Genomic DNA, 17,102 nt, shown 5'->3' with positions numbered 1-17,102 from the left:
AGCCTGGCAGGACGAGCCGGAGCTCGCAGACGTCTCCGCTCCATGTCAGCGCAGAGCCCCAGCTCCCCCGAGCTCCGCGCTGCCCTCATGCCTCGGCCCTTCTAACAGCGATTTTAATTTTTTAACACCCTTGCTGGGAACTGCTCTGCATGACCAGATGCTAGCAGAGTTCGCAGAGGTTAAGCACAAACTGCTCCCCGTGCTCAAGCATAGCTATTGTTTCTCCAAAACTGTAGGATCTGGCACCTGGAGGCCTTTTTTCCCCACTTAGTTAAAGCCACGTGTAAAACTGTGGACCTGCAGCCCGGCCGCTCCATCTGTAACTCCACCTGGAGTGCAGCCTGATGCCCTTCCGCGTTAACGAGGCACTTTGTCGCACCAAATCCCGCTCAAAGCTCGGGATCCTGCAGTGCTACCTGCAAAGGCCTCCACGGGCTGGGTAACTGCACTTAGCAAAACTTCATCCTCCCGCCAAAACCACCAGAAAGAAGCAGGGTTTCCACAGGTTTTAAATGTGAAACAACACATGGGTGCTCCAGCACAGCTCCAGCACTACCAGCCCGCACGCACAAGCGTCCCAGCAGCTTTGCTGGCTCTCTGAAGGCTTTTTAGACCTCCTGCTACTTCAGCACATCCCTGGACTTCAGCATTTCTGCTCGGTGCAAGAAGAGCTGCAGCCATGGGCGCGAGCACAGCCCCGGGCTCTGCACCACCAGGGAGGCAAGTGAACGTGCACAGAGCCCCGCCGGAACGGAGACGTTTTCATGACTGTTGCAGGTGACGCTGCGGTGCAGTGGGAGCACTTGGTGATTTCTTCTTAATATTCCGCTGAACGGCCAGGCGGTCACAGCAAGGTGGAACGCAAGATAACCGCAAACTTCAGGGAGTGGATTAGCCCAGAGCCATTCTCCAACACGACGAGGTGCAAGGGCACATGGGCCCCATCAGCAGAGCCACACGGGGCACAGACACGGTCCCGTGTGGCTCCCAGCAGAGCTCACGACAGCACAGCTGAGCTGGAGCCTTTGCAGGACGGGGAGGGCCGGACCCCCCTCCTCTTCCCTCCCCGTTCAGATGCTGTTCCCAGGAGGGAGGTGTCCTCCCTGCCCTGAAGCAAAGCCCTGCTCACCACGGGCACCCGCAGCAGCTCCACAGGCACAAGAGCCTCCAGGGTCCAGCAGCAGGGCCGACATCGCCCTCCTCGCCCTGACTGCAGAACCACCCGGCGCTGGATCCTCTGCTGGGGCAGGTGAGGAGACGCTCAGGCCTGCACAGGCCGCAGACCATGGGCCCAGGACCTCCGAGATACCCCATCCTGAGGGAAAGCCGCAAGCTCCAAGCTGTCTGGAGTGGTCGACCAGCAGGACAACCCCGTGTCCTCTGAACCCAGCCCTGGGCTGCAGCCCCCGGCCCAGCTCGCTGCCGGCTCTGACTATCCCCGCCGCGAGCAGGGCCCGAGCGGAACCGCGGGAGGAGCCTGCGGGGCTGGACGGAGCCGGGCGGCCCCCAGCCCGCCCAGACGGAGGAAGCCCCAGGGGCGGCTGCCCGGGGACGCCTCTCGGCAGCCCCGGCCCGAGCCCCGGCCCGGGCCCTCGCGCTCCCTCGGGGCTCACGGGGCCGCAGGCGCGCGGAGAAGAGCGGCCCCGGCCCGGGGCTCCCCGGGCGCCTCCCCCGCGGTCCCCCGCTCGCCCGGCTGCCTCCTGCCCTCCCGGCCGGGCTCGGGCCGCACTTAGCGCCTCGTCCCCGCTCATTAGTGTCCTCCCCGCCTGCAGCGCGGCGCCTCCGCAGGGGGCAGCGCGAGCCCCGCGACCCGACCCAGCCACGGTCACCGTGCGGGGCCCCCGGCCCCGCCGCCGGAGCGCGGCGCCCGCACGGGCCTCCCGCCGCGCGGAGGGCACCGAGCCGGCTCCCTCCCCCCAGCCCCGCTCGCCGCGGCCGCCCCGAAGTTGCCCCGTCCCGCACGTACCTGGAGGCGCCGCGCGAGGCGGCCGCGGCGCCGCTGCCCATGGGCGCAGCCTCAGCGCCGGCGGCTGCGCGCCCCGCTCCGCTCCGTCCCGGCTCCGCGGGCTGCGCTCCCCGCCGCTCCGCCCGGTCCCAGCTCCGGCTCCGCGGGCTGCGCTCCCCGCCGCTCCGCCCGGTCCCAGCTCCGGCTCCGGCTCCGGCTCCGCGGGCTGCGCTCCCCGCCGCTCCGCCCGGCCCCGGTCCCGGCTCCGGCTCCGCTCCGCGCCCCAGCGCGCGGGCGGCCCGAGCCGCGGCGGCGCAGAGCGCAGCGCCCCCTGCCGGCCCCGCCGCCCGCCCCGAGCGCCCCGGGCCGCCCGAGCCCCCGGGGGACCCCCCGGGACCCGCAGAGCCCGCGCGGCGCCCGCCGCCCCGCGGAGCGGCAGGACCCGCTTAGACCCGGCCAGCACCAGGCGCAGGAACCCCCAGCCGCTCCTGCTGCACCGGGAAAACCCCAGCACGGCCCCCCCGAGGCTCCCCCCTCTCCAGCCACCCACAGCAGGCAAAAATCGTCTTCTTAACCCTTATTACGGGTTAATCCTCCTCAGACAGACTTGGGCTTCCTCAGCTGAAGAGGAAAAAAGCGCTACAAGAGCAAGCCCAGCACCAGGAGAGGGAGGCTAAGGAAGCACAAGCACCTTGCTCTCCACATCAGAGGATTTTAATAATAATGGCAAAAATCAATATGAAACTAGATTAACTCTGCTGTTCCTCTTCATCATGTTGTTTGATGGAGAGTCTATAAATTCTGTTGCTGTGGTGAAAAGTAAATACAAACATATTACTTTCCAGATCACAAAGTTTTAATAGAAGCAATCAAGAGCAAATGCAATCAGAAAAACCTTTCACATCAGCCAAATTCCAATTAAATTAGGCCAGATTATTCAATAAGGAAGCCTACCAAATCAAGGTCTTTATTGATGCAATGGCATAGAAATACAAACATGCTTCTTCCCAGGCTGCAGCATTTCAATGCAGAGGAAATGTTAAGACGTAGGTAAAACCGATTCCATTTGAATTCCCATGGAAATGAGTAACTTCCCTCCTCCCAACTTGTAGATTTCCCAACAACACTTTCCTGGATATGGCTTCAAATAGTTCGTAATTCTATTATGGAAAACAAAAAGACTTATTGGCACCCATAACAAGACAAGCCTGGCAAGGAAAGGAGCTGCAATAGAAAGTCCTGGTGCTGAATACTCACCTCCTTTCCTCTTACACTGGATGTCTGTTAACATACCTGGGAATTTTTATGTTCCTTAACTCCCCAGATTAATAACTGATTTATCGGAAAGAAAACTCAGGGGTCAGCACACGGGCTCGTGTTAGATGGCTCTGTCAGCTCTGCAAGCCCTCAGTATGCGACTGCCTTACCTACAGCTAAAGGCAGCAGCATACAAATTAATTTAATAAAGAAGCTGGAAAAAGCAGAGATCCCATCCCTTTATTCCATAGAAAGATTTGTCACGCCCACATTTCAGTGGATGCTAGATTAACATTTAAGCCATTTATCCAGTTCCTCCACCTACACACGGACGCCTCCGGCTGTCTCAGCACACACCACCCCGTGCTGCAGATCTTCCCCTTCCGCAGGGTCTCTCCACACCCGGGAGTTTCAGGGTTACGTTATCAGCTGGACAAGACGCTGGTGGCTCTGGAGCACTGCAGAGGTGCAGAGGAGACCAGGGTTCCTGCGGCCAGGCAGGGCTTTCGGGAGGTCACGCTGTGGGTGCAACCTGTTCTAGGTGCCTATCCAGACTTCCAAGATGGAGAAATAAAATCCCTACAAAAGGCTTCATAAATTCCAAGTATTCTTATTATTATGCATTTGTCTATTACTGTCCTTTATATTACTGCTGTCAGGTGATATTATATGAGAACAGGAGACTTTTGAAGCCTTTGAGAGGAGAATTTAGCACAAAGATCCCTAGGGGGATGCGAGGGAAGAGGAAATGTCAGTGGCAGAATAGGGGGGAAGGAGAAAACGCTAAGTGACTCCACGAGGTTCATCTGCTGATCTCTCCCTGTCCAGATTAGGCAGAAGTGAGGGAAAAAGCCTCAGGAAATGGGCACCAGTGCTGACCACAGCGAGCTGTGAGGAGGTCACATGCGCAGGGCTGTGGAGCTCCGAAGGCTCCCTGAGCAGCAGCGCTGCGCGCAGAGCCGAGATGTGTGGCTGCAATCAAATTATCCCCTAAAAGAAATAACAATAATTTCTGAACTTCCCAATTACAGGGGACAAGCAAACCTTGGAAGCCATTAAAAGCTGCTTCTTCTGTTGATAAATTATCCAGAGTGCACAGAGCTATTTGCTGAGCTGTGCTGTATTACACTAATTATAAATTAATATATTGCTCATTACACACTAAAGCTGTGCAGTCAACTAATGCACTGCTGTGAAGAGGCTTTTTAAAAGATCCTCTGGTAATTTTATGATCTAGATGTTTAATTTACTTCTGCACTGGTTTAAATGCCACCAACATGTCATTCTTTCACATTTTCTTACTAGAAAGTGCATTACAAAACAGAGAAAACATCCCTGGCTTCACCATTGCTCCTGGGGCCTTTGCAGTCCAGTGGAACGATCAACCTCTGGTTTTCTTCATACCAAGCAGTTGCATAAGAAATGAAGACAAATAGCACAACTTGAGCCTAATTCCTGCGTTATTAGTTTTTAATTGGTGTTTATCATGACAGTGGGTTGACAGGAGGTTTTCAGGCCCGTGGTCTCCATCCACAGCCCATTCCTTGCCTGGGAGGTAATGGGAGCAATAGGGATGTCCTGGCTGCCCTGGGGACCCAGGGACACGGCAGGGCTGTGTCGCCATCCAGTGACATCTACTGTCCCTGCAGTCTTTACCATCCCCGGGCTGAGCTGCTGGAGCTGCAGCAGGAGCAGAGGGCGAAGGGAAGGAGGCCAGCAGGGCCAGCCACGCGCTTCTCCTCCTTTGGAACACGGGCTGCGGGGAGGGCTGCCCGCGCTCCCCGAGGAGCCGTGCCGACAGCTGAGGACAGCTGAAAATCAGGCCTGATTTATTCTGCAGGTGGAGGAAGCCCCTGTGACCACGGAGTGACCAAGGGGGCTGTGCAAGGGCGCTGACTGCAAGCAGAGCTGCAATACCCACGGGAGAGCAGCTGGACCCAGCCTGCTGCAGAGGGCTTTGCCACAGCAACCCTGCACCATCTTCAGCTCCGGAGCTGCATGGAGCTATAGAGACCTCAAGCTCTCCCCAGCCCCTGTTTATAAACACTGCAAGGAGCAACAGTTTCTACAAATAGATTTGATCCCTAACATAAGATGTAAAGAAGAGGAAGGTACATGCCTGACTGCTACAATTGGTGCTGATCTATACTATAAGCTAGGGGCAGAGAGCATCAGTCCTTCCCCCATTTAGGGCAGTGAGAGAAGGTGGAAGGAAGGTACCGTGGAAGCATTTATCAGGGAAGACGTTACTGGAGCCAGGCAGCAGCTGGAGTGAGCAGGTGAGCAGAGTGTGTGAAACAAGGGAGGAAACAAGGCAGCAGCTACAAAGAGCAGTGCGAGAGGATGCCTCCAAATCTGAATTATTGAGGGGGGAGGGCATATGGGTGCAGGAGGGCTTTACAAGGGAGGCTGATAAGTGGTTAGAGGCTGGGGCTCAGATACTCTAGGGTGCAGAGTATAAGGATAGCATAGGTGCATAGCACCTATGGGGCAATCTTGGTTGAGTTAGAGGGGCTCTGGCCAGGGCAGGAGGCTGAAGTGCCAGGCTGTGCAAGTGATGCTGTCCCAACTGGCAGAGCTTCTGCTCCTAGCTGGTGAAGGTGTGTTGGTCTGGGTCAGCTGCATGCCTAATGGGAGCAGGATCTTCCTGCTTGCAATGGAGGATTTTCCCAGTGCTCCCTGTGTGCCATGCTGTGCAGTCCTGGCTTCGCTCTCTAATGCAAGACTAGTGGGGAAAAGCAGGGAGCTGTCCTGCAGAAGTCCCTGGCTGCATTTCAGATGCCTCTGGCACTGAGAACTCACATATTGACAGCTTTCTGTCTGTGCATGGAGATGTTTTACAGTTCTGATTCAGAACTCTTTTTTTCTGGACCACCTAGTTTTGGGTTGAGGCAACACAGAATTTTCTACTTGATGTGCTGTAAAGCTCTTAGACCACTGAGGGTCCTTGCAGTGCAGTAAATGCACCAGTGCTGTAAATGCATCAGTGTTGATGCTGCAGAGCCTGGCACTGCGCTGGGGAGCTGCGCGTTGCAGCGGAGTTGGTGCAGAGGGAGTTAGTCCATGCCTGAATCGGCGCTGCTGGCCAGGGAGCTTGCAGGGAGCCAAGCGGCCAGCCGGCTCGGCCCAGGAAAGGGATGGAGAGCGAAGCGGGAGCTGCGGGGCAGCCGGGGAGCGGCAGCGAGCGCGGAGCAGCGCTGGCCCTTGCCGCGGCGGGGACGATGCACGGGAGGTGCTCGGGGCGCTGCTCCCCGGGCTCCGCGGCCCTGGAGCCCCCGGCAAGGCCCGGGGAGGGTCCCGGCTGCCGCCCGCTCCCCGCGGAGCCCCGGAGGATGCGGCCCCCCCGCGCCGCCGGGAGGAGGAGGACGCGCAGCGGCGGAGCGCGGCCCGGCCCCGGTACCGGGCGGGGCGCGGGGCGGGGCGGCGCGGCCGGGCTCACCCGGCCCGGTTCGGCGCGCTCGGCCCGGAATGCTGGTGCGGGTGCGCGCAGCCGTGGCGCACCTGGTGGCGGGGCTGGGCTCGGGCCCCGGTGGCGGCAGCGGCTCCGGCGCGGAACCCCCCGCGTCGGCGGGCGAGCCCCGGCGCGGCCCCGGTACCGGAGCCGCAGGGGGCCCGTCCTTCTGCCGTCCGGCCTTCCTGCAGCTGACGCCCGAGGAGCTGCGCTGCGCCGACGACCACGCGGGCCGCGCCGTGCAGAGCCCCCGCGACGGCCGCCGCCGCCTGCCCTGGAGCACGGGCTACGCCGAGTGAGCGGGGCCGGGGGAGCGGGGCCGGGTTGGAGCGGGGCCGGGCTGCACCGCGCCGGGGGAGCGGGGCCGGGCTGCACCGGGGCCGGGCTCGCTGCCGTCCCAAGCCCCGGCGCTGCCGCGCGGGCTGTGCTCGTCCCTAGGAAGGTTACACGGCTGAGCGCTGGGACAATGATATCTCTTCTAAATATACTTGCCTCGGCGGACAGCGCTGAGTAGGCGCCAGTGCTCCGGGCACCTTTTCTGGAGCAGGCCAGGTGCTGCATTGGAACAGGGGGATGGAGGTTCCCCCTTTTTGGAATTAAAATGGGCAAAATCTGCTACTGAAGGAGACTGCGCAGCCCTGCGGAGGCTTACGCGAGCGCGTGGAGCTGTGCCCCGGGCAGATGTCCTTACTCCAGTTGGAGGATGACTTGCAGCCCCAGGGACAGCCACGCACCAGGTGCTGGGCTGGCATCCTTGGGAACCACCCTGGGTAGAAGTGAGCTGGTGATGGGCTGTTTCCTCAGAAGTGGTGGTGGAGAGGGAGCCTGCTCCTTAAATGTCTGGTGGTGGTGTGCAAACACCAATCAGGATGTTTGCACTGTTTCCCATCAGTGAATGTGTGAAGCTCTTCTGTCTCTCTTATCTTCTGTACTTATTTGCAAACTACCCAGTGTCACAGATGGGGAACTGATGCTGTAGGGGCAAAGGAACTGTTCTAGCTGAGGCAGGAACCATGAGAGGGAGAAGGGAATTGAAGCTGCCTATGGAGTGGGACCTGACTTCCACTTCCCCTCTGCCAGCCTGATTCTCTTCTCTTTTTACTCTGAGTTTCACCCTTAGCTGCAGGCAGGTGGGGAAGGTCAGCTTGAAGGCCAGATTTCTTGCTCAGTGGATATCTGCCCATTCCTGCAGCTCTCTGTCCAGACAGACCTGCCTAATTGCCCTGGGAGCCCTCAGTAATGTTAATTCACCCCAGTAAGAGCACCCTGCGCTTGGTCTGACAGGAGCAGGAACCTTGCAAACTCTGTGAGGAAAGAGTGAAAAACAGCCTGTGCTGAGAGCAAGACTTCTCTCCTGTGTCCTGAGACTTCATTCTGAAAGCCCTTGAAGAACCCGTGCCCGTGTTATGCATCTTTACAACTTCCTCCCATGAGCAGGTTTTGCAATCTAGATCTGAAATCTGCTTTGCCAGCATAAACTGGCAAGTTAGTGTGAATGTTTTCACAAAGGCTCTGCTGGTTTCATCTTTCTGTCCTTCCCCCCTCTTCTCTGACCTAGCTGGTCTCCCTGAGAGATGTTCTGTGCTTCACAGCGTGCGGATGGGACCCTGAGGATGCTCAGGCGTCTCCGGCTGGCTGCTGTTGCCTGAATCTGGGGCAGGGGACCCACAAAGAGCACGTCCAGGATGGGGCAGGGGCTGGTGGCAATGCTGCTGCTGGGGCGGCAACTTCCAGTGGCCAGGGGGGAGCAGAGGTGCCCATGAGCATCCTCACAGCAGCCGGTTTCCTGGAGCAACTGTGGACAAGCCCTGAATTAGCTCCCAGCTGTGCGAGACCTTTACACATCCCTCCCCCTGGCAGGGTGATCAATGCAGGGAAGAGCCAGCACAACGAGGACCAGGCCTGCTGCGAGGTGGTCTTGGTGGAGAGACGGCCCAGCCCGCGGCGGTGCCCGCCTGCCCGCGATGGCCCCGGCGAGCTGGAGGGGGTGAGCGCCTGTGCAGGTGCCTCCTGCTCCCACCGCCCCAACCCTTAGCTGCCTTCCTCCCCCTCTGCAGGGCTCCTCATCCCCCCTCTCCTTCCTAGGGCAGAAAAGGCTTCTATTTCCACTACTGGGCCCTGTTTGATGGCCATGCGGGTGGTGGTGCTGCGGTCATGGCCTCCAAGAGGCTCCACGTGCACATCTGCGAGCAGCTCCGGGACCTGGTGGACATCTTGCAGGACCCTTCGCCACCCCCCATCTGCCTCCAGCCCGACGCGCGGGCTGCGGGCGAGCCGAGCCGGGCGCCCCTGGCCCGGGAGGATGGCGAGGCCCCCAACGATGCCCTGCCGCGGTTTCACCTCGAGAAAGCGGTGTCTCACGAAAGCCTGGTTATTGGCGCCATCGAGAACGCCTTCAAGCACATGGTGAGCAGGTGCTGCTGTCCCGTGGTTTTGGGGGAGAAACACAGAGTTTGCATGGGTGCAGAGCTTGGCTCCAGCTGCTCTGCCCTGGTGCCCCCTCAGGAAGAGCCAGCCCATTCGTGCCCGGAGGCTGCTCCAAGCAGCGCCAGCCCCTGGCTTCTTTCCCCCGGAGCTGAGATGCTGACGGAGCAGCACGGGACTATTTTGGGCTGCTCGGGTGCTCGCTGGGCCCTTAGCTCCTCGCAAGCCTGTTGCTGTCCGTCTGTCTGTCTCCAGGACGAGCAGATCGAGCGCGAGCGTGCGGTCCAGCACGTGTCCGGGGGCTGCTGCGCCCTGGTGGCCGTCTACCTCATGGGCAAGTTCTACGTGGCCAACGCCGGTGACAGCAGGTACAGAGCAGAGCTGCCTCGGTCATGAGAGGGATTCCCAAACCACTCAATAATGCACAAGAATTACTAATTTTAGGGCTTGTTGTACAGCGATGAGCCCTTCCAAGAGAAGGACAGCTTTTCCACCAAAACTGATACAAATCTGTGTGCAGACAAGCCCTGCGGGAGCTTGGAGCCCAAAGATTTGGCTCATAGTTACCTGGGATGCTTTACTGAAATTGGTTGAGGATGCGCTCTGATCCCCCAAGAAGTACTGGACGGGACAGTCCACCCAATGCTGAGAGGGCGCCTGGTCGGGGTCCCCCGCCTTGACTGCGGTGTTAGTTTGCCCTTAGTGACGTCCTGCCACGAACGCCGGCCTCGACGGGGTGACCTGCACGGGCGGCCGCGCTCCCAGAGCACACGATGAGCTGGGCTCTGCGCTCGGCTCCGGGATCCCCAGCGCCTCCAGGGACGTCTCCTGGCTGGGCTTGCTGATGTCCCGAAGGAGCTGGTGGTCCTGTGGGCCAGCCCAGCAGGTCCTGCTGCCCACCGGTCTGGCTGCCTCCGTAGGAGCCCTTGCAGCCCTCCTGCTCTTGCCGTGTCCCTTCCCTGTGTCGCTCCGCGCTGCTCCTCGCATTCCCCCCTGTCCTGCAGCTCCCCTGTGCTGCAGGGCGGCCGGGCCCCCGCCTCGCTGCCACCTTCATGTCATCCTCTGCTCTAACCTCATCCTTCCACCTCTCATTGCAGGGCCATTATCATCCGTAACGGGGAAATCATTCCAATGTCCAGGGAGTTTACTCCAGAGACAGAGAGGCAGAGGCTGCAGTTTTTAGTAAGAAAGACCTTTCTTCTACCCTCCCAACCCTCCTCACCGGCTCCTGGCCCTTCCCCAGCCCCTCGGCTGTCGCAGAGGATGCCCTGGGCTGCAGGGAGCTGCTGAGTGCACAGAATGAGGCTGCTTCTCCCTTTGCCGCTCGTGTCCTAGTTTCTTGCTGGATGCTCCCTCGGGAGCTGAAGTCTTCTGGCTTTCATCCTGAAAGTGCCTCTCTGCTTGTCCTGGGCAAGGGCAACTTTACCAGGTGTAAAGACCCCCTGGCAGCAGCCCAGCAGAGGTGGTGCTGGATGAGTGTCCTGTCCCAGAACACCCTTGGAAAAGTACCAAGACTACTGTCCTTCTCCAGGCTATTTCCGAGCAAGCTGGAGAGGAGGGAATGGTGTGAGCAGGGCGCTTTTGTGTGGGATAGGCACGTGCCCGCTGCCCTGCGCAGCGTCAGCGCGCTCTGCCCAAAGCGGGTCCTGCCTCCTTGCTCCTCTCTCCATGGCCGTTTCCCAGCACTGCTAGGAGCCCCGTTCCCGTCGGTGGCTCCGTGGTGCCCATGGGCTGTGCTGGGATGGCCCCAGGCGCCGTTGCAGCAGTGCCACCTCGGGCAGGTCACTTGTGCCGGCAGGACTCGTGTGCACAGCCCGTCCCTCGTCAGACCCTATGGCTCCTCCCTTCAGGCTGGTGAGATTTCTGTGCTGAGCTTTACAGCCCCAGGGATCTCTGCAGGCCTGGCTCTTCCCTGGCAAAATCCGGCTTGTCCTAGAATTTGTCCTTTTGTGTTTTTGATCCCTTTTGGCCTAGTTCTTCCCCAAACGCCTCTGTGCAGAAGCTCCCCCTGTTTCTCTGCGGCCCAGCTGTCCCTACCTGCTTGGCAGAGGGGCCAGGAGCCGGGATGTGGAGCAGGGAGCCAGGACGTGGGGCCGGTGCTGCAGCTGAGCCCAGGATCCTCCCACAGGGCTTCCTGAGGCCGGAGCTGCTGGGCAAGGAGTTCACGCACCTGGAGTTTCCCCGCAGGATCCAGCCCAAGGAGCTGGGGAAGAGGATGCTCTACAGAGACCAAAACATGAACGGCTGGTAACGCTGCTGACGTGTGCAGCTCCCATCCTTCCCTGCCGGCACTGTCACCAGGGCTTGCCCTGACCTGCCCTGCTCTGTTACCAGGGCTTACAAGAAGATAGAGGAGGATGATCTGAAGTTCCCGCTTATCTATGGGGAAGGGAAAAAGGTAAATGGCCAGCACGGGAGGCCGGAGTGGCTGGGACGCTGCTCCAGCCCTGGCACGCTGCTGGGGCTGTGTCCAGCCCCTTCGGGCAGGCTGGGGCCGCCAGCCTGGAGCGGGAAGCGGTGGCTCCACGGCTTGGCTTCCTTTGGCCCCAGGCTCGGGTGATGGCCACGATCGGGGTCACGCGCGGCCTGGGAGACCACGACCTCAAGGTGTTCAGCTCCAACATCCACATCAAGCCCTTCTTGTCCTGCTTCCCAGAGGTGAGTCTGGCAGTGCCCCCCAGCCCAGGGCTTCCCGACAGGATCCCCGCGGATCCGAGCACGGTGGTGGGAGCAGCGTCGCCTGCCCGGTGTATCTGAGCCGTCCCTGCACCCCTCACGGCACCGTGCCCCGCAGGTGAGGGTTTACGACCTGACGCAGTACGAGCACTGCCCCGACGACGTTCTGGTCCTGGGCACCGACGGGCTCTGGGACGTCACCACGGACCGGGAGGTGGCCAGCGCGGTCATGGAGGTGCTGGGGAGCTACGAGCCCAACGACCCGTGCAGGTGAGCTGGGCACGCTCCAGGGCGCCTGCAGCCCCGCTCCTTGCTGGGACGCGGGGTGCCCGCTGACCTGTGTCCCCAGGTACACCATGGTGGCGCAGGAGCTGGTCGTGCGCTCCCGGGGCATCCTGAAGGAGCGCGGCTGGCGGCTGCCCAACGACAAGCTGGGCTCCGGGGACGACATCTCTGTCTTCGTGATCCCGCTGGGCGGCCCTGGTAACTACACGTGATGCCCCCGGACGGGTTGCCAGGGCTGCCTTGGGGCCACCTCTCTGGAGAGCTCGTGTTTCCTGAGCCAGCTGCAAGAAGGGCAAGAAACTTGGAGCCTCTGTGTCCCGCTCCTGCCCGGAGCATCCCTGTCCTGCCGCCCGGAGCATCCCGCCCGCTGCACCCGTCCCTGCCGTGGCTGAGCCCACGTGGAGGGAGGGTGCAGGGCTGGTCCTCATGTTGCCGTTTTCCCAAATGCTGTGAAAAGCCCCAGTGCTCCCTGGCTTCTTGGTGTCTCCAGGCGGCGCGGCCGTCATGTTCTTGTTGTGCATCAAATGCTGCCGCCTGCGCTTTGGCACAGGGCAGCGTCGCTAGAGCCGAGTGGGAGAAGGGCTGGATACAGGCGTTGCTGGGGGAGGCAGCGTGGCTGCGAATGTTGGTGTTTGAGCTGCTCCAGCCCATGTGCCGCTGCGCACGGGTGCATGGAGCAGCCCTGCCGGACTGGGCCCCCGTGTCCTGCTCTTCAGAGCTGGCTCCGATGCCCCCTGGCACAGCACGGACGGCTCCCTCCTCCCCGCTGCCCTGGGGCACTCGGCCCCCACGGAGCCTCTTGCTTGAGGCTCTCGCCCTGGTTCGCCCTTTGGAAGGGCGCTGCGGTGCTGGTCTCTGTGCCTGCTGTCCTGGGCTTGGCCTGCCATGGCCAAGTGTCACCAAGGGTGAGTGTTGTCTCCTGTAACCAGCACCATGTAAATAAATGGGCACACATAAGGGCAGGGTTTAACCTGTTGGCATCTGGTGTGCTGGGGGGCAGGCAGGGAGGTGTGGGGCAGGGCTACCCCTGGGGCTCCAGCAAGGTCTTTGGGGCTCGTTGGCCCTGTGCAGCCTCCCTGGGGTCCTGCCATGATGCTGAGGTGCTGATTCCCTACCCGGCTCCTCTTGGTTGCCCCCGGCCACCCCGAGGCAGGGGACACAGAGAGGGGATGCACTGACCCTATGGACGCAGCCGGAGACTGCTCCGGCTCCAGGGGGAGGCAGGGCCCTTCCTGGCCATCCCACCTCCCGGCCGGCACAGGGCAGCCCTGCCGGGTCACCCCTCGGCGTGAGCAGGGCTGGGTTTGCAGAGCCCCGTCCCCCCCGGGGCACCCTGGCTCGCTGCGGGCTCAGCTTTCCTGGGCGGCTGCTGGAGCTCTTGAATGATGCAAGACAGCAAAGGCAGAGGCTGCTTTAGAGCTTCCTCTCTGTTTCCTTTTTTTTTTTTTTTTCCTTCTGGGAACATTGCCTTTGGAGCCAGCCCTGGGCCTGGAGGTTGACAAATTAAGAAAAAAAACTTCTCCCAGCCCTTAAAATAGAAACAGCTCATGTGCCTGGGGCTGGGCCAGAAGAGCCCTGGATCTGCCCTTCCCTTCGCTGAGTCACAGGGACTTGCCCTGGGCCGGAGCGACAGGACGAGCCCTGTGTCCCGTTGCTGCCCGTGCCCTGTCCCCCGCTGCCCGTGCTGCTCTGCTGGTGCCCGTGGAGGGGACGGCAGCTTCCCAAGGACGGGGTTGACCCTCTCATGTCCGCACCGTGCTGAGCACGGTGCGAGAAGGGCCCTTCTCGGGCATTTCCATAGGGAGCAGCCTGGAAGCCGGTGCTGGCGGCGGCCGGGCGGGCGATTCCTTGGAGCGGGGCCTCGGCTGCGGGAGGCGGGACACGAGGGGCCGCCGCGCGGTGCCCTCAGCACCTCCCGCGCTCCCAGCAGGGACAAGCGGCTCCCGGCGGGGCCTCCAGCCGCCTCCTCGGTCCCAGCTCCGGCCTCGGGCAGGATCCAGCCCCTCTCCCTCGGGGCGGCACCGACGGGCGGTGCCCGGCCCGGCCCGGCCCGGCCCGCCCCCGACGGGCGGCACCGCCCGAGTCGCGCAGAGCGGAGCCGGGGCTGGAGCCGGAGCCGCAGCTGGAGCTGGAGCGAGGTGCGGGACAAGGGGGCTGCGGGGGCCGCGGGGGGCCGGGGTCGCTCCGGGGGTCCCATCAGGACCGGGCACAGGGGACACCCGAGCGGTGCCGGGCACCGGGATGGAACAGGAGTGGGCGGGTGTCTGGGGAGCCCCCATCCCACCCCGGGCCCCTCTCAGCACCCCCTGCCTCCCCGCGTGGCCTCGTCTCGGCAGCGACCTGGTTTGTTTGGACACGGGCGGAGAGCAGCCCCGTGCCCCACGGAGCCGGGCTTGGTGCTCAGTCCGGGGCTCGTGGACGGGGGGCCCGCGCAGCGTCCCGGCAGCAGGGAGCCCTCCCGAGCCGCCCCCAAGACCGGGGCCTGCGGCTAAGGGCTTCCCACGGCCAAGCGCCCGCTCGGGCCGCGGAGCCGAGGCCGGAAGCCGATGGACTCGCTGTGCTCGGCTGTCTGGCACTGCTACCAGTCGCGTTTTGTTTTCTGTTTTCCAAGTGTCTCTGGCGGCCCCAGCAGTTTCCTTTTGTGTGCAGCTCTGAGCTGCGAGAAGTGTCGTTGGAGGCTGTGTGAGGTCTCATTGCATCCTCATGTTGGCAGATGCTTTTTGCTTATTTTCCACTTAAAAATAGAAGCCACCCTCTCCCAACAGGTTATAGGGAGCAGTGAACCAGGTTTACCTCGTAACTTGCTATTTGCAGTGGAGAGGAGGATTGCTGGGAAGCGAGGAGTGTAGCAGCCAGCGCTGGTTGCTGTGGGGTGATGGCGTTAAAGCCTTGCCCATGTTTTTGGATGCCCCAACACAAAAGACACATAAATTACTTGTGAGGAGACTCCTTGCTGCCAGCAGTGTTTGCCTAAGGTGTAGGATCTCCGGGCACTTGCAAAGCCAGTGTGGGGCAGGGATTTGCTCTTGTCCCTGCCCGAGTCGGGACTGTCCTGCTTTGTGCCACTTTGTGCCACTGTCCAGTCGTGCCCCTTTGTGCTGCCGCGTGGTTTGCGAGCTCCACATTGAGCCTGAGGTCCGTTCTGCTCGTTCCTGGTCCTTCGGATGTGGCTGGCCCGAGGCAGCAGCTCTGGGCAGCTTTCCCAGGAGATATATAAAGGCGCTTTGCTCATCCCCGGTGCTGCGCGCCTGGTAATTTTGGAAGCCGACGGCAAGCGGGAGGCAGGGGATCCTTGGCCTTGCAGGGCACGGGAGGAGGCTGGGGCACACAGGGCCCAGATCCGCTGCTCCCTGAGGCACCACGCGGCAGTTCCCGTCCTGGTTTTGATCCCTCTGGAAGTGTTAACATCCTTCTCTGCCATTTCCTGAGATGCCATAACAGGAATGGGATGAGAGATACATCCTGTTTCCAGAGGAATTCCCCTTTCCCACCCAGAAACAACTTCATATCTTGAGTCATGAAGCTCAGAGCGACTCAGACTGCGATGGCCATGTTGAGGCCCTGCTATTTTTACTGCAATGACTTTAGAGTAGCTGCTTGGGAAAGGAGTGAGAGCAATTCTGCTGCATCTTGTAGTGCCTTGGCTGCCTGTTGAGGCTTTGCTCCTTTGAGCAGGCACAAGAAAGCTCAAGTTAGGCCCCTAAAAGGCTGCCAGCTCATGACCCGCCAGGGCCTGGAATGCTGGCCAGAAGGGCCAGCATGGAATGCTGGTTCAGAAGGGTCGGGTGGAACCAGCCTCGGAGCTGATGGGATCATTTAGGAGCCTGGAGTGCAATGGGGCAGCCCCAAGCGATTTACAACCCGAAACCAAACCGGTCTGGGGGGAGGACAGCAGGGTCATAAAAACTCTGGCTCACTGTGGGGCTGCAAAGCCCTGGGGCAGGAGGGAGTTGGTGGCTGCAGGGCTGCAATCCGCTGTCCTGCGCATCCCGGGTTGTCCGGGGCAGCAGCCGGGAGCGCGGCCTTGCAGCCATGGCAGCCATCCGGAAGAAGCTGGTGATCGTGGGCGACGGCGCCTGCGGCAAGACCTGCCTGCTCATCGTCTTCAGCAAGGACCAGTTCCCCGAGGTCTACGTGCCCACCGTCTTTGAGAACTACATCGCCGACATCGAGGTGGACGGGAAGCAGGTAGCGGGGGCCACGGAGCTGCAGTGGCGGGCACGGCCGTCCCCACGTCCTCCCAGGTGCCGCGGGGCTGAAAAGGTGGCTCTGCTCCCTCCTAGGTGGAGCTGGCCCTCTGGGACACGGCCGGCCAGGAGGACTACGACCGGCTGCGGCCCCTCTCCTACCCGGACACGGACGTCATCCTCATGTGCTTCTCCATCGACAGCCCGGACAGCCTGGGTAGGGCCGGGGCAGCCGGGGCGAGGGCGGCCGCGTGCCAGGATCCCGGGGCTCAGCGGCGCTGCGCACTCTCCCCAGAGAACATCCCCGAGAAGTGGACGCCCGAGGTGAAGCACTTCTGCCCCAACGTGCCCATCATCCTGGTGGGCAACAAGAAGGACCTGCGGCACGACGAGCACACGCGGCGGGAGCTTGCCAAGATGAAGCAGGTAGGGCCAAGCACGGGGTTCTCTGGCTTCCTCCCCACTCCTGGGCACCCTCCCGAGCCCCCTCTCACTGTTCCCAGGAGCCCGTGAGGCCGGAGGAAGGCAGGGACATGGCCAACAGGATCAGCGCCTTCGGCTACCTGGAGTGCTCGGCCAAGACCAAGGAGGGTGTGCGGGAGGTCTTCGAGATGGCCACGCGCGCCGGCCTGCAGGTCAGGAAGAACAAGCGGCGCAGAGGCTGCCCGCTGCTGTGAGCGGGCCGAGGCCGCGGACGTGGGGACCCGACCAGCTGGTGCCGACAGTGCCGAGGCTGCTGCGGGGCCGCGCTCAGGGCAGGTCGGGACCTGGTGTCTCCCGTGGGTGCCTGGTGCCGATGAGCTGGGCGCAGCGGGCAGATCCGTGCGGAGCCGCCACTGCATGGAGCGGCTGCTGTGGACCCACGCGGCGCCTGCGC

General features: G+C 61.7%; 2 protein-coding genes across 2 annotated transcripts; both read left to right on the top strand.

The window, feature by feature from the left end:
- The first annotated feature begins 6,670 nt into the window (after positions 1 to 6,670).
- On the top strand, positions 6,671 to 12,251 carry PPM1J (protein phosphatase, Mg2+/Mn2+ dependent 1J). The gene is made up of 10 exons (XM_088538939.1): positions 6,671 to 6,948; positions 8,514 to 8,640; positions 8,739 to 9,059; positions 9,333 to 9,445; positions 10,175 to 10,259; positions 11,206 to 11,324; positions 11,412 to 11,475; positions 11,628 to 11,735; positions 11,872 to 12,023; positions 12,103 to 12,251. Exons 1-10 carry the CDS (start codon positions 6,671 to 6,673, stop codon positions 12,248 to 12,250), a joined length of 1,515 nt encoding a protein of 504 aa, XP_088395065.1. The 3' UTR covers position 12,251.
- Positions 12,252 to 16,049: 3,798 nt separating this feature from the next.
- Positions 16,050 to 16,907, top strand: RHOC (ras homolog family member C). The gene is made up of 4 exons (XM_088538928.1): positions 16,050 to 16,226; positions 16,322 to 16,442; positions 16,521 to 16,651; positions 16,729 to 16,907. The coding sequence occupies exons 1-4, from the start codon at positions 16,071 to 16,073 to the stop codon at positions 16,900 to 16,902; spliced, it is 582 nt and encodes a 193-aa protein (XP_088395054.1). The 5' UTR covers positions 16,050 to 16,070; the 3' UTR covers positions 16,903 to 16,907.
- The last annotated feature ends 195 nt before the right edge of the window (positions 16,908 to 17,102 follow it).

Source organism: Tinamus guttatus, unplaced genomic scaffold (assembly GCF_059628265.1).
Source record: "Tinamus guttatus ecotype Peru unplaced genomic scaffold, ASM5962826v1 Tinamus_guttatus_pri_ptg001272l, whole genome shotgun sequence".
NCBI lineage: Eukaryota > Metazoa > Chordata > Aves > Tinamiformes > Tinamidae > Tinamus > Tinamus guttatus.
The sequence above is the reverse complement of the archived record's forward strand: the minus strand, read 5'-3'. Positions and strand labels throughout refer to the sequence as shown.